This window comes from Haliotis rufescens, unplaced genomic scaffold (assembly GCF_023055435.1).
Source record: "Haliotis rufescens isolate VD_foot unplaced genomic scaffold, xgHalRufe1.0.p SCAF_8, whole genome shotgun sequence".
Classification (NCBI taxonomy): domain Eukaryota; kingdom Metazoa; phylum Mollusca; class Gastropoda; order Lepetellida; family Haliotidae; genus Haliotis; species Haliotis rufescens.
Genome location: NW_025964372.1, coordinates 24233891 through 24250150, shown reverse-complemented (window position 1 = coordinate 24250150; position 16260 = coordinate 24233891). Strand labels below are relative to the sequence as shown.

At 40.1% G+C, this 16260-nt stretch overlaps 1 protein-coding gene across 1 annotated transcript; it reads left to right on the top strand.

Moving 5' to 3' along the window:
• The first annotated feature begins 713 nt into the window (after positions 1-713).
• Positions 714-15657, top strand: LOC124139293 (muscarinic acetylcholine receptor M1-like). Its single transcript, XM_046506255.2, has 2 exons — positions 714-838; positions 13652-15657. The coding sequence occupies exon 2, from the start codon at positions 13720-13722 to the stop codon at positions 15235-15237; it is 1518 nt and encodes a 505-aa protein (XP_046362211.2). The 5' UTR covers positions 714-838; positions 13652-13719; the 3' UTR covers positions 15238-15657.
• The last annotated feature ends 603 nt before the right edge of the window (positions 15658-16260 follow it).

Genomic DNA, 16260 nt, shown 5'->3' with positions numbered 1-16260 from the left:
TCTTCAGCAACCCATGCTTGCTGTACAAGGCGACTATACTTCTCAAAATAGGAGACTAACGGGATGGGGTGGTCAGGCTTGCTGACTTGGTTGATGCATGTCATTGATCCCAATTGCGTGGATCGATGCTCATGTCAGTCACTGGATTGTCTGGTCCAGACTCGATTATTAACAGACCGCCGTCATATAGCTGGAATATTGCTGAGTGCGGCGTTAAACAACAAACAAACAAACAACAAACAAACACTACCGAACTCTTAAAACCCTCTCCTTTAACAGTACTTCCTAAAAAAAGATTCCACGCGTATCACTGTGTGAATTAGCCCCTCTACCCCCCCCCCCCCCCCCCCCCCTTCCCCTTCCCAAAAGACCAAATCGACAACCCATCGCCAACCACGTGCACCTAACGAGCCAAATGAATAACGCATGCGCCAAACACGCATCTGTCCAAGCACGTGGGATATTTAAACGTTCACATCTTGAAATTAATTCAATGGTTCATAATGTGATACTAAAAAAATACTTTAAATAGCATACTTCTTTCTTAACACATATATATATATGTAAGAAGTTTCGAACGACACAAAGGGGGTCGGAATACAAAAAGATGGCCATTAATAACAACACGCCTAAACCTTCGAGGGTGTCTTGATGCTTGAAACGTTACGGAAATGACTGGGGAGAGTGATAAGGGTCATGTGCCGTGCCGCTCGCAAGCCTGTCTCCACCAATCGTGTCATGAACGCGTGTTTACATAGATATGTGAAGCAAACGACATAACAGCTCACTTTCAGTGTAACTTTAACAGGCGAGAAAGCCTCAAGCGGGTTCAACACTGGTAAGTCCAATTGATTTTTTTTCGCTTATACTGAATATAATTTTAGCATTCATAAGCTTTGACACCTTTGGACATTTTTTCATAAATATTCCTTTTTTTGTTTTCGGTATTACGATAGTGACCGCGCGAATGTAATATTACTTTGTGTTGGCGCTCCGGTCCGTCGGTTTTTCTGATATGTGGTTAAATATTATTTACTTTCTAAACGATAAGAAAAATATCGGTTAATATGCATATTACATGTTATTCCTGAAACAATACAGGGAGACAATGCGACGGCAGCAAGACTAGATTAATTTAGACGTAAAAGTACACACGTTTGTATCTTATTTTTAATATAGCTACCTATCTGATGTTTGATATTGTTACACACGTTAAAGACGACTTCGTGTGCATAGTTGATATAATTTACTAGTATATTAATTATTTCATTCAAGTTTACACACAAAAGAGGTTTTAACAATTCAAATTTTGATTTCAAATACCATGTGGTTTTGCAAATAATATAATATTTTTAATGAAAATATTTCACAATCGAGACCTTGGAAATATGCACATGCCAAGGTTATGTCTAGTGTATGTAAATGGTTTCACCGCCTTGTCAACTTGTATAATTAGTGTGATTTCACACCCGATTGTATTAATAGACTTAGCTTCATGATGACGAGATGCGTGCTCCCGCATGAAGGAGAAATATCGTTGATCGTGCACCACAAAATCCAATTGTCTCTTCGCTTACCGCTCTTCGAAATCCCGACGGGCAGGATAGGTCCCCAGTACCACATGCTTATCGTAAGGGCTGATTAAAGAGGATCGGGTGGTCACATTGTGTGACCTGGTTGATTGTATACCATCGTACCGGACGGAGCAGATCGATGTTCATACCTTCAACCACTGGTTTGTCTGGCCAGATTGTTTGAATTTAAAGGCAGATGCGATATAGCTGGAATATTTAATGACTAGCATACAATATAATTAACACGCGTTAGAATTTAATTGGTAAAACTATTTTTCTGAGCAAGAGTTATGTTTTTTATTCATTATTTTTTATCTGTAAGAATTTCCCTTTTCAACACTTATATTTTTAACTCTCAGATTTCACAAATTACATATATAACGTTTCTGTAACCGAAAGATTACGAGTAGGAACAAATTAGCGTTATCGGTGAATTCCACAAGTTGACAGCGGTCACCACTTGGCGTCAACAATTGTGCATTGAGTGCAGTGGTACGAGTCGTATCAAATTTCGCGCCAGAGCACGTCCGGATTTCTCCCGTGTTGATCGTGCCTTGCGTGCTGTTGTTGATTTCAAGATGCTGATTTCCTGTCATTCAAATGTCATTCCCGCTTTTATAGTGAACTCACATGCTGAAGGTGCAAATTAACATTACATACTTGATTTAAAGCATGTACTTCAATGCTAACAAGCATGGATGTATATGTTACAGATATATCACCTGAAAATTATCGAATTTAGACCAAACAGACAGATAGCTGATAAAATGAACGATGGCCCTAAGACCACGTTTTAACCCCTGTAAACTAATGTAATCAGCTCTTCCGCCCAACATGGGATCGTGGGGTCCTAAAGAGTTAATGTAAGACGTCACAAGGTCACGAGCAATTACATGACTGTTAGCTTCTGAGGTTTGGGGCCTGAATATTTTAATATGACACTAGTTTTCATTTATAACAAAACTCTAAGTATAATCCACATTGATCAAGTGGTCTGACATTGTAAAATATACAGGTATCGAAATGAGAAAAAATATTGTGACATGCGACCCGTTTGGTATTCATTTCGATCAGTGAAGATGTAGATGTTGATGTATATGAAAAATATAAAGATAAAACAATTTTTTGTTTTTTTTATTCAATTTGCACACGCGACACATGTAATTTGAGTTTCGGAAATCCCTTAATATGTTGTGCATATTTTATCTAAAAGCGCAACGAACCCGGTTAGCAATTAAATTACCTCAAAACTGGATGATCACTCTTAAACCAGACCAACGGGCCAGATTCCAATTCCCTAATGTAAGCATGTTTTCAAAGACACGTGGCGAGCCGGGTTAGCCGGATTGGTCTTCAGCGACCCATGCTTGTCGTCAGAGGCGACTAACGGGATCCGGTGTTTTTGGCTTGCTGACTTGGTTGATGCATGTCATCGTATCCTAAATGCGTAGGTCGATGCTCGTGATGTTTATCACTGCACTGTCTGGCCCAGATTCGATTATTTACAGACCGCCGCCATATAGCTGGAATATTGCTGAGTGCACAAGACAAACAAACAACATGCAAACAAAGCCTTATCAAAGACATTTTTCTTATATTAAACATCGATTGAAGTTCGTGAACTTTCAAAAGTTTTTTTTTGTAAAAGAAAAATCGATTTTCCTTCTGTCCCTCTCATATCTTTAATATCGGTACTCCGCTTGTTTCGAACCACGGATAACACGATATACTTTTAATGGAACGACTGACATCGAGATGACGCCGTTAAAGTTTGGAACATAACTGTTAATCATTGTTCCCACAACCGCCGCTCTTGATGTTTGAGAACAGATAGATGACCCCGTTTGATCATCCGTACCTTGGGGAATCATACAATTTCATATTAAAGATAAAGCTAGATTCAATTTCACAAGCGAGATGTAATTGTTCAATTATCACCCGGACTCATCTCTCCCATAGGATTGAAACCTTAGACCTGGAAACATGTATGGATTAATCATCATTTGATACCTTGCAACTATATTGAATATCAAATCACCGGGTCCATTGTGGCCGTGTCGTCTTATATATGGTGCCGCCATTCGCTGAGCAGAGTAGTCTCCCCTGGGTGTGCCAGCAACCTGTTATCGTGTGTTCAAATCCCAGATTAGCGTTTATTATGTTTCTTGGTTTGTCAGCAACATACTCGTGGGTTTCACCAAAGTGGTAAATATCTGAGACCTGCATCACATCTGGCCTTCATCCCACATAATGTATTGTTCAAAGCGGCGTTAAAGCCAACTCACTCACTGACAACCCGTGAACATCCGGGGCCGAATAGGTCTTCAGCAACCCATGCTTGCCGTTAATGACTGGATTGCCTGATCCAGACTCGATCATGTTACATACCGACGTGATGGAGCTGGACTATTGTTAAGTGCGGCGTTGAACAAAAAAAACACACACAAAAAAACAACAAAAAAACAACAAAAAACAGCACCCTAAGATCGTTGGTTCGAATCCCAGATTAGCGTTTATTATGTTTCTTGGTTTGTCAGTATCATACTCGTGGGTTTCAACATCTGGGACCTGCATCACATCTGGTCTTCATCCCACGTTAAATATTGTTCAAAGCGGCGTTAATCCCAACTCACTCACTCACTCACAAGTCCCTTAATATCAAACGAGAACATAGAAGGAGTACTTGAGTACATAAATCTCTTGAAGTATGGCGCAACAGTAAAAGTTAATTATCGGGATCGGGTGGTCAGGCTCACTGACGTGGTTGAAGCACGTCATCGTATCCCAACTGCGTGGATCGATGCTCATGATGTCCATCACTGGATTGTCTGGTCCAGACTCGATTATTTACAGACCGCCGTCATATAGCTGGAATATTGCTGAGTGCGGCGTTAGACAACAAAAAAGAATGAATGGTTAGCTATTTCAGTTAGCAATAACACAGTTTCATTAGAGCGCAGGGCACGTTGGATAGAACCAGGGCCTTCGGTGCGACGCTAGTCTGTCTTATAGACCCTCATACAAATATATATCAAATACAGCCCATGCAAGTCTATAATGTTTGGCAAGTCTAGATCACAGTATCTGAAAATGAAGAGAGTCACTGGGCTCCTTTTTATTATATATTTATTAAGATAACTGAACAACTGTTTTTTTATGTACGATATGTTCATTTCAGAGACTAGATGTTAGTCTAGTGCGACGCGTGAATGCTTGCATCTGTTCTAACAATCGTTTCTAATATTTTGTGAAATCCTGATATTCCTTTGGTCAGTACAGGTTATAGTACAATATCACGGTGTATCGTTGCAGCTCTAGTTACTTGGTATTCATATTTCAAAGGTCAGCACGTGCGCAATGAGTGACACATTGTCTGTTACACAAGTTCAATACGTACCACGGAGTTCATCGCCCTCAACAATACACAATAGTACTACAATCACACTGGGGTTAGGGGTTGGTCTTAGGACTATATCATGTTTTGCCCCCATAAATGTAACATATTTTCATGAACCGGGGCCCCCTTTCCTATAATGAATAACAAGTCTCTAAATATTGTTAAAAATCATTATTATATATATTTTTTTTAAAAATGAACTGTGTCATTTTCACACACACACACACACACACACACACACACACACACACACACACACACACACACACATTGCTAACATCAAATTTACCTTAGCGCCACACTTCTAATATGCCTTGACGCCACGCTTCTGCTAATTTTATTAATACTACACTTTCCATAACGTTTTACCAAACACTTACTTCTACCAACTGTACTGATAATACTTATGCTGCTGCTACTATTTCTTTACTACTACTGCTAGACCGCCTCCGTGGTCTAGAGGTAGAGCGTCCGCCCGTAGAGCGGAAAGTCCGGGGTTCGATCCCCGGCCGCGTCATACCAAAATATGGTAAAATATGGTATTCTGTGTTACCCTGTCTGGCACCCGGCATTAAGGGGCTAAAATAAGGACTGGTCGGCTCTGAGTCAGTATACTGTGTCTGAGTTGGGTATTCATGTTAAACTGCCGCATGGTATCTCGGTGTGCTAGCACTATAAATCGGCATCAGTCCGGACTTACGCACACACACACACACACACACACACACACACACACACACACACACACCCCTATAGTTTTGTGATAATTTTTTGGCGACCCCCTCTTTCGCTGTATTTTTTTTTCTTGACCCCAATCTCACCTCCCCCACCACTCCCCTATAATAAATGACAAGTCCCTCAGGTTAAAAGAAACTATATTAATTGTAAGATAAGACAAGAGAGATATCGTTTCCTTCATCCTTGCAGTTACACATGCAATAAACATGTGTGTGTCCGCGTACACATACTCCCAAGTTAGATAAGAGATCGGAAACTGCGATTGTCCAGTCATGGTCAGTACTGGCCATGGTCCACTTAGAGGCCTGTGGCCGGATATCTTACAGCTCGTGATAATGGTATGCCTCTTGAAATTGAAAGTCACGTGATCTGGACTTTGTGCGGGACGTTGGGCGGTGTCCTTTGGCACATATTTAGTACACTGTCTGTTACATTTAAATATTTTGAAAATATTTTCCGATTTCCTACATACTAGTTTATTTTCCCTGCGTATTTTATTATCAGCTTACCAAAATCGATATATTGCTTCTTTCTGATAGGTGTCGGATGAACGTTTTTTGGTTTGGTTTGTTGTTTAACGCCGCACTCAGCAATATTCCAGCTATATGAAGGCGGTCTGTGAATAATCAAGTCTGGACCAGACAATCCAGTGATTAATCTCATGAGCATCGATGGGACCGATGACATGCTTCAACCAAGTCAGCGAGCCTGACCACCCGATCCCGTTAGTCGCCTTTTACGACAAGCATAGTCACCTTTTACGGCAAGCATGGGATGCTGAAGACCTAATCTACCCCGGAATCTTCACGGTAGCTATTAATATTCAGACATTTAATCATCATGGAGTATCAAGATGAGAGTGAGCGAGTAGAGTTTAACGACTTGTAGTTTAACGAATAGTTTAACGAATAGTATTTCACAGTTACATCACAGAGTGTCAGCTTTGCATTAAAGCCTATATTTGGTCTCCAGAAACCCACGCTTGTCGTAAGAGGCGACTAACGGGATCGGGTGGCTTGGTTGATGCATGTCATCGTACCCCAATTGCGTAGATCGATGATCATGATTTCAATCACTGGATTTTCTGGTCCAGACTCGAATAGTTACAGACCGCCGTCATACAGCTGGAATATTGCTGAATGAGGTGTAAAAAATAAACTAATAAAATATTTAAATCAAAGCCGCAGCACCCGTGGGGGTTCCGGGTTAAATTGGTGACCTATGCTTAAAGTCAAAATCGACTGAATGGATCGGTGACTGGTGACTTGGTGTCATCGTATCCCGGCCCATGGGGCGATGTTCATAATATAATCCAAATGCTTGTCCGGCTGAGATTATATTGTTTACGGGATGCTGTCATACAGCTGGAATATTACTGAATGCGGCATCAAACAACAAACAAACACGACCACCCGGAGAGTTACATCCATGTACCGTTAACTGTGAATACAGTAAAGTACGGTTATAACGAACTCAAAGGGACTACTAATTTTAGTTCGTTATAACCGTAGTTCGTTATAAGCATATATACAGTATAACAACAGCAAATAGTCGGGACCCAAAAGTAAGTTCGTTATATCCGTCAGTTCGTTATAAGCGTGTTCGTTATAACCGTAGTTTACTGTACTTGCAACATCACTGCGGCACAACACAATATTCACGCACACACTTTTCCTAAACCAGTAACACCACGCTCTCAAATAAAAAAAATCTTGTGGGTAATAAAACATTAGCTAATAAAGAGATAAAACGTAAACGAAAGTGACAAGTGAGAAATTTCTTCTCTTTTAATAACAACATGTCTATCAGCAATGTTACGTAAGGGTACCAGTACGGGAATTTCAAGCTGTCAGAACTATCATTACAAGGAAAGATTGCACGGAACGTATGTGTAAGACGCACTGTGGAGGCAATTACTAAATTCCTCTACCAGCTGTCGTTTTTCAGAAAAGCAATTAACGCGCTCATTTACAAGCTGTCAAAATTCGACAGAAATATACATCAAAGTGACCGTAACAGACATTACAACGACGCTCTTTCGACTTCTTAAAATGTGATGCTTTTTCCTGCTTGTTTTGGATATTTAAAACAAATCACTCACATCCTTCAAAGTGATAAAAAATGACAATACATAAATCAGATGTTATTTGCAGTTGAGTAAGATATGCAATGGTTTGATAATGTAAAATATGGGATATAAAACAATATCTTCCTTGCCGAAGATTCCCTTTAATATGAAAATGGGGTATGTTTGTAGTCTATGTTTTATCCCGCTAATGCCGAACTAATAGCAGAGTTATCACATGTACCATCTTTTATGTCTTTTTGTATGATTCGGTCCGGGGATCGAACCACGGACCTTGCTCTCACCGAAAAAACGCTCTATCCAACTGACCACGGAATTGGTCTAAGATATGTAGACTTTGGTCAAAATAGTCATCCGGATAGTTTAGTTTCTGGACTAATAAGGTTCCCATTTAACGGGTTTCATCGTATATGATTCGGTGATCAATGATCACTTCGGTTCCCAAAATAGTTCCATATTTGTACCTACACATATAGAGAATAAAATACACAATACATTTTTTTTTAAATCCTAATTGTTTGGCTCTTTCGGGACAGAATAACGTTCATCACATTCCTGACCTGAAATGTGTTTTCCGTGTCAAGAAAATATGCGTGTTATTGCTCCTAGATCTTAAGATTATCAGAGTCGTGCCATACCACATATTGTCGAAATAGTGCGCCACTTATTATGATTTCTGATAGAATTTCATCCGTTGATCTCATATCTTCCCCATAAAAAACCTCACAAACAAATGAATTCAATCCCGATTAAGTTACATCTACAATAGTCTACAGTCACAAAGATTCATTTATCTTTGTTTTCATTCTCAAATGCAGCATCACCCAACATGCATTAAATCCTATAAACATTCCACACTCAAAATCTACACCGAATCACTTTGAGGAAGTAACTCTCAGTCCTCCAGAACAAAAGCGATTTAAAACCAAAACATTATCGGCATTTTATTGGCCTTTACCTTGTCGTCGACAATATACGAGCGATAGAACGATTAAACTATCACAGAAAACGTTATAAAAACAAACTCTAACCTTTTATAATGAACCAAAGTTAGAAGAGAGACACTTTTGTTTTTCATATAAGCGACCCATGTGTTTTTCTTTCTCTTGTTCTCTATCTAGGATTTTATCGCGACGGCTAAAGGATTAAATTACAGTCGGGGTTGTAGGTTTATCGCTTACGAGTCGGAACAGGCTTGGTAATTAAACTTGTTCCGCCCATTATAAATTGTTTTAAAACATCTTGTTCTCCCATGAGGGTTTTTTACTTCACATGAAACATCAGCTTCATTGATAATTGTCGTGTGTGTATTCCCTTGACGAATTAGAGATGCTTAGGCCGCAGTCTAACAGTATATAACCCTTTGAGTAAAAAGGTCAATAAGTTTTAATGCATACAAGAAAAAAGAAAAAAGTCGTGATTTGTAAAACACATGGTAAATTAGCATTTACTTTGGAATAGTCCGGATTGAAACATATCCGTCTAAACAAAATGATGTCATGAATTTCGAAGTCCTGTTCTTTGCTCTCTAAACCTAATTGTCCGGAATGCGGAGTTTCTGGATTAACAGAGTTTAATTAAACATACAATAAACCCCGTTAAACCGGAAGATACAGCAGAAAGAGACACGATCCAGAAAAAAACATGATTCCGAATCATAAGGTTTCACATAATATATTGTATATATTGTTCCGAAAACGGTATTTATCAAGTCAAACGAGGTTTCAGTGTATCTCACTCTAACAGATGCTAACCAGCGCTTGGTTATTTCCCGTCTTGTCAATATATCCTCATGATAACATTAATTTGCACTGACATTTAATTTAGATAACATATACATCTGTATGTATACACGAGTTGATATTATTACCTCGTGAATCTGAAGTTCTGATTAAAAGTATTTAATCATATGTTTTTGTGCTATCAGTGAGTGAGTATGGTTTTACGCCACTTTTAGCAGTATTCAAGCAATATCAATGCGGCGACACCAAAAATGGGCTTCACACATTGTACCCACGTGGGGAATCGAATCCGGGTCTTCGGCGTGGCGAGCGAACGCTTTAACCACTAGGCTACCCCACCACCCTTATTTCTTTTGTACTATCAAACCATGAACCTGTGTGTAGGTATCGGCTGTTAGAGACAGTTCACACCCAGTCAGACTGGACTCTGTATATAATCAGTGAACCTCGCTATCCGAACGATTACTGTTATATCCACAAAGAAGGGAGTTTAATAATAAAGAGTGAGTGAGTGAGGTTATACGCCGCTTTTAGCAATATTCCAGCAATATCACGGCGGGGGACACCAGAAATGGGCTTCACACATTGTACCCATGTCGGGAATCGAACCCGGGTCCGGCGTGACGAGCGAGCGCTTTAACCACTAGGCTACCCGACCGCCCCTTAATAATAAAGAAACCACACAAGTTCATTATAGTCGTCATGCCTGAGATATAATTTTACAATCATTCAAATAAAACAGTGTTGTTATGTTCTATATTACAACATAAATATGAAACTTACGTGTGGTCACCCTTGCCGTTTGGCTACACATTAACGTTCTGGTATCGTTTAAAGTAATGTTGAAACTAAACACTATTTTGGATCAATGGTCTTCAGCCAGACTACCACAAGTAATAGCTTAGAGATCATTTGGCAGAGACGGAGTCTGTCATTTAAGCTTAGGCCTTGGAACTGATCAGTTGAACGATTTAACACCAAGGCGCGATTTAAACAAAGCAACCGTAGCGCTAAGACTGTCTATGTTGTTAAGTATAGGGTGACCGGGGTAGAATAGGTCTTCAGCAACCCATGCTTGCCGTAAAAGGCGACAATGCATATCGTAAGAGGCGACTAACGAGATCGGCTGGTCAGGTTCGATGATTTGGTTGATGCATGTCATCGTATCCCAATTGCGTAGATCGATGCTCATGATGTCAATCACTGGATTGTCTGGTCCAGACACGATTATTTACAGACCGCCGTCATATAGCTGGAATATTGCTGAGTGTACTTTATGATTTATCGCGCAGCTATCTTACATAATGGAAAATTTTCTGAGTTGGTTTTTTTGTCGTATAGCGTCTTGCGCATCTAAAATGAAGCAAAGTTATCACGAAACTGTACACCTATCTGCTTTCAAAATCTGTTTTTATTCAATACGAAACAGACATTTGATGTGGCTTACAGAAATGGCGCCACGCATTTAAACTCCGAGTACGAGTTGGTTGAGACGAGGCGGAAACGTGTGGTCCGGAATGTGGTTAAGATGGTTGAACTCGACCTGTTTCTATGCTTGGCTGTGCGACTATGCTTGTTTACGTACAGAGAGGAAGGATTTGTCAGACGGGTAAACACTTCCCATCTTGAGCAATTTCAAACTGACGAGAGTTCAGCGTCTTCCACTTTCTTAAATTTGCATTTTCCCACCTGAAATTAGTTGAGGATATTAACATTGGTTCGATTTTTTCATTAGAATATTAATTAAATCCTTAATAATATTCATTTATGTATCGATTAACCTGTTCTTAAACTTCATCCGATATATCTACATGGACCATTTTTGTTTATTTGCAATTTCATGTTAAGTCAAGATATCGTTCTAGTAACTCTGAATCGAACTTCCCTTCGAGTAGACGCTAAAGTAGTCCGTACTTGTCCTAAGAGGCAGTTATATTGTGATGGAGTGGACACAATGGCCAGTAAGTGTGGCTATAGGTATCTGACCCCATTTCACAGCGGTCACTTGACCGGTCGTTGCTCAAGCCATTGAAATGTCTTTTTCTCAGTGACGTTCTCTATTGCCGTGAAGATATGTACAGGTCCATGTATTCCTTATCCTGTCCGCCAGATGTGGGCGCCATTGCATTATTGCGTGATGGTGGGTCAGTCACAGACGTACACTTACATGTATATCCTCAGTATGTATTACTTGAAATTATTCGAGTTATGGTTCATACAGTCGAAAATCATCCGGGGTAGAATAGGTCTTCAGCAACCCATGCTTGCCGTAAAAGGCGACTATGCTTGTCGTAAGTGGCGACTAACGGGATCGGGTGGTCAGGCTCGCTTACTTGGTTGAAGCATGTCATCGTATTCCAATTGCGTGGATCGATGCTTATGATGTCAATCACTGGATTGTCTGGTCCAGACTCGATTTTTTACAGACCGCCGGCTGGTAGCTGGAATATTGCTTACAACAAACAAACAAACAAACAGACAAACAAACAAACTCCACAGCAGTCGGCAATATTAACGCAATTTCATGGCAGCCTGGACATGATGGGCCCAGTGAGGCAAACACGTGGTTGATAGCATAAGCAACGATGACACAACGATAAGTACGATGACATACAAATCAGTCAGGCTACGCATTGTCACGATCCGATTTCGATATGATCAACTCTTACCACATCATGGGTTAATCGGGACCAGTGTGCATGTACTCATAAATTCATGGCACCGTTATTTTGGTAACGCGGAGCGTACGGGTACGAAACTCTATCAGACCCAGATAAAAAGCTTTTAAAAATGAACAAGACAGTTACGTCAAACCGTTCGGCCACGAACAAAGACGGATGACGGACAGGCATGATCCTATTAGAAACCACTTAACGCACAGTAAGTATAGAGACACAAGATATATGGATTTCAATTTCTGCATTGAATTTCGTTAGACGAAACGGTTCCCTACTTCTGAATAAATAATTCACGCGAAGAAGGAGCAAGAAGTAGCGAGACATTGCGTACAGAGCGCACAGAGGTTGAAATCCCTGTACCACGGGTCTCTATGAACTACCAATTTCTAATCATCTATGAACTACCAATTTCTAATAATCTATGAACTACCAATTTCTAATCATCTATGAACTACCAATTTCTAATCATCTATGAACTACTAATTTCTAATTATCTATGAACTACCAATTTCTAAATAAATCATCTATGAACTACCAATTTCTAATCATCTATGAACTACCAATTTCTAATCATCTATGAACTACCAATTTCTAATCATCTATGAACTACTAATTTCTAATTATCTATGAACTTAGTCTACCAATTTCTAATTATCTATGAACTACTTATTTCTAATTATCTATAAACTTAGTCTACCAATTTCTAATCATCTATGAACCACAAATTGCTAATCATCTATGAACTACCAATTTCTAATCATCTATGAACTACCAATTTCTAATCATCTATGAACTACTAATTTCTAATTATCTATGAACTTAGTCTACCAATTTCTAATTACCTATCAAATATATAAGACGTCAACGCCAGAGAACATTCAGTCTCGATTATCTGCCGAAACAGATTCCAAAACAGTAGCATGTAGATATTATAAGTTTAAATTATGGTATTTTAAAATTAGATGCCACATTTATTTCTAATCGATGTTTTCGTTAGGTATAGAAACATTGCATCGCCAGCCTCAAGAATGCATCTTATGCAGAACCGAAGCATCCAGACTAACATGTAGTCTATGAAATCTTATATTACACAAAACACTTCTCTCCTCTTAAATTAAAACAAATAATATCCCTGATGCCGATGTTTAATAGAGTTAGCTGGAGCTGGATAGCTTTATTTTTGTATGTATATCGGGATTATTTTCGTTTTTTAGATGGCTTTGTTTTCATAAAATAAATATATTCACGGTGCAGTACTTCGAAGCATCTTGCATGACTATATACTAAGAACATCATCCCTGTCTGGATGAAGATGTATTCATCTCTGGATGACACAGCTTACTCTGTAAATAACTTCATTAAATTGCTCCGCTAGACAGATCTTGGATGACATACAATCTCGCCATTTTAACCTCCTCTATTGTTTCTATTTACAGAGAACCAAGAGGGCCATAACGCTGCAGACAAAGCCTTTCCAGTCAAGATCACAACGACCTTGTTGAAGATGTCGGGGGAGAATACGACGTTAATGACGGTGGAAAATGTCGAGGTTGATGGAACTGATACATTCAGTCCTTTACTGCTTAGTCCGGATACGTCGAATCTGTTGTTAAACTCGAATACTGTGACGTCAGAACGACTCTTTGTGACGTCATTGCCAGAAAATATGACGCAATCTTTCGAAATATTCGACAACATCACAGATATTGACTATGGACGTTACCTACAGAGTCTAAATGACAGCTTCGCTAGACTTATGCTGCCAGCAATAAGCTACCTCTCAGTGTTAATGGTCTTTGGAATCATAGGAAACATACTGGTTCTGTACATCTATGTAAGGAAGTTGAAACACAACACCACGAGAAGCTTTGTCCTAGCTTTGGCGTCTTTCGACCTCCTCGGCTGCACCGTCGCCATTCCAGGGGAGATAATCGACCTTATGCATAACTACACATTCGGGTCTTACATCGCCTGTAATCTTTTGAGAACAGTTAATTCCTTTTCCTCATTCGCTTCCGGGTTCACCTTGTTCGTGGTGGCGGTCGACAGGTATAAAATGATTTGTAATCCACTCGGGAATCAAATCTCGACCAAATCGGCCAATTTGGTCCTCCTCGGATGCTGCCTTGTGTCAATGGGGTTATCTGCCCCTGCTGCTCTTCTTTACGGTAGCAGAGCAGTACCAACCGGCTACTCGTGGGTAAATGGGTCGGATTGTTCAACAAAGGACAGATTCATCGGGACGCTATTTCCTCTCATATACAACGGCGTACAGTTCTTGTTCTTCGTCATCGGCGCGCTCGGCCTAATGTCTTTATATTCCCACATCGGCAGACGGATATGGCGGCACCGGAGGTTCAAGGTCACAGGGCAGGCTCCGTCCTCCTTTTTCATCCGCTGCAGCGACTCAGGGTCCGAGACCAGTCCAGCGACAGACGACTGTCACGCGACAGGGTTCATCTCCCCTTCCGGTCACGTCCCCAATGACGTACCACGTGACCGGAAACAAAACGGAACCAGAAAACCACCGAGGAAGCTCATCGTGAAGACACGAAAATGTTCCAGCGTGTCGGGCATGAGCGGCCCGTCTTCACCGGAATCACTTTCACCCGAATCACCAACATTTCTAGTCAAACCGGAAGTGAACCGTAAAGTGTCACGTGATCAGAATTCGACCACTCGCAAGGTGTCAATGCGCAGAGGAACACTCGATCGACGTCAATCTGTTTTACCCAACTTGTCGAAGCGAGAAACAAACGCGCTTCGTACGACGCTCATGCTGTTCCTAATCACCCTAATCTTCATTCTCAGCTTTCTCCCCCACTTGGTTCTGATGACAATAAAAGCTTTGGATTCGAAATCTTTGAGCGGAAGTGGTGACCTTGCCGAAGTAGCTTTTAACATTGGACTTCGGTCGTACTTCATTAACAGTGTGGCTAATCCTATTGTGTACAGTCTGTGTTGTCAAAAGTTCAGATCTGAACTCGTCAAGATATCCAAGTGTGCCTGCGACAGAAAATAAACATTTTAAACATGTTGACGACATTTCCGAATGAATCATTCAGATTCCTTCACACACATACAGGGACATTTATTTATTATAATGACACAGTTTATGTTTTTTTGTGAATTTTGTATGTTGTATAGATATGTAGACTATTCGTGTTGAGCAATGTGATATTCCATTGTACAGTGAAACCTCGTTAACTCGAGAAGATAGTTCGTGTTATCCGTAGTTCGATACAAATTTGATGCTGATATGACTGACACCTTAGCGCAGCTTAGAATTTTGTTAGAGACGACATATTTCAGCAGCCATGGCTTTATAACATATATTTCTATTCTCTGATGGAAAGAACCGACACAATTATGTTCGACACACAGTTTGGTTCTGGACATCTGGTGAGCAAATGTTAAATCGCCCCCCTCCCCCCTCCCCCCTCCCCCGTCCTCCGAATGTCAAATGGTCGGTCCCTTTCGAGCTTTTCGTAGCATTGAAGGAAGTTAGCAATCTTGATAGGATACAGGGATCGGTTTCAAAATTTAACTTTATTCCAAATTTGTGAACGAAGGTTCTTATATTTTTTTTTAAACTAAGTAAACGCTTAATGTAAACGTTCAGAGAAGATTTTATAGTGTATAGGCTTAACTGTTTATATACGTATATAAGTGTGTGTTTGTAATTTCATTCTCTCTCTCTTTCTATCTCCTGACATATCACAAATCAAGGACTTATTTTTGTAATCTCTTTCTCTCTCTCAAATCATATCTCAAAGCAAGAACTTATAAGTGTTGTAATTTTAATCTCTCACTCTCTCTCCCCCCCCCCCCCCCCCCCCCCCCCCCCCCCCCTCTCTCTCTCTAGGACTTATAGACATAAAGAAGCCGACATTGGGACTTGGTAATGGAGAACTCTACTTCCAGAATCAACGCATTCAAGTTCAGACTAAAACCATGTTATGGTTGATATATAATTTATCTATTATTCATAATGACAAAATGTTGCGTGAGTTTTCCTCGGTCAGAAGCAACTGCAACATCAACA

Excerpts from the sequence above, each read along its gene's own strand:
- LOC124139293 (XM_046506255.2), top strand. The coding sequence starts at position 13,720 with ATGTCGGGGGAGAATACGACGTTAATGACGGTGGAAAATGTCGAGGTT.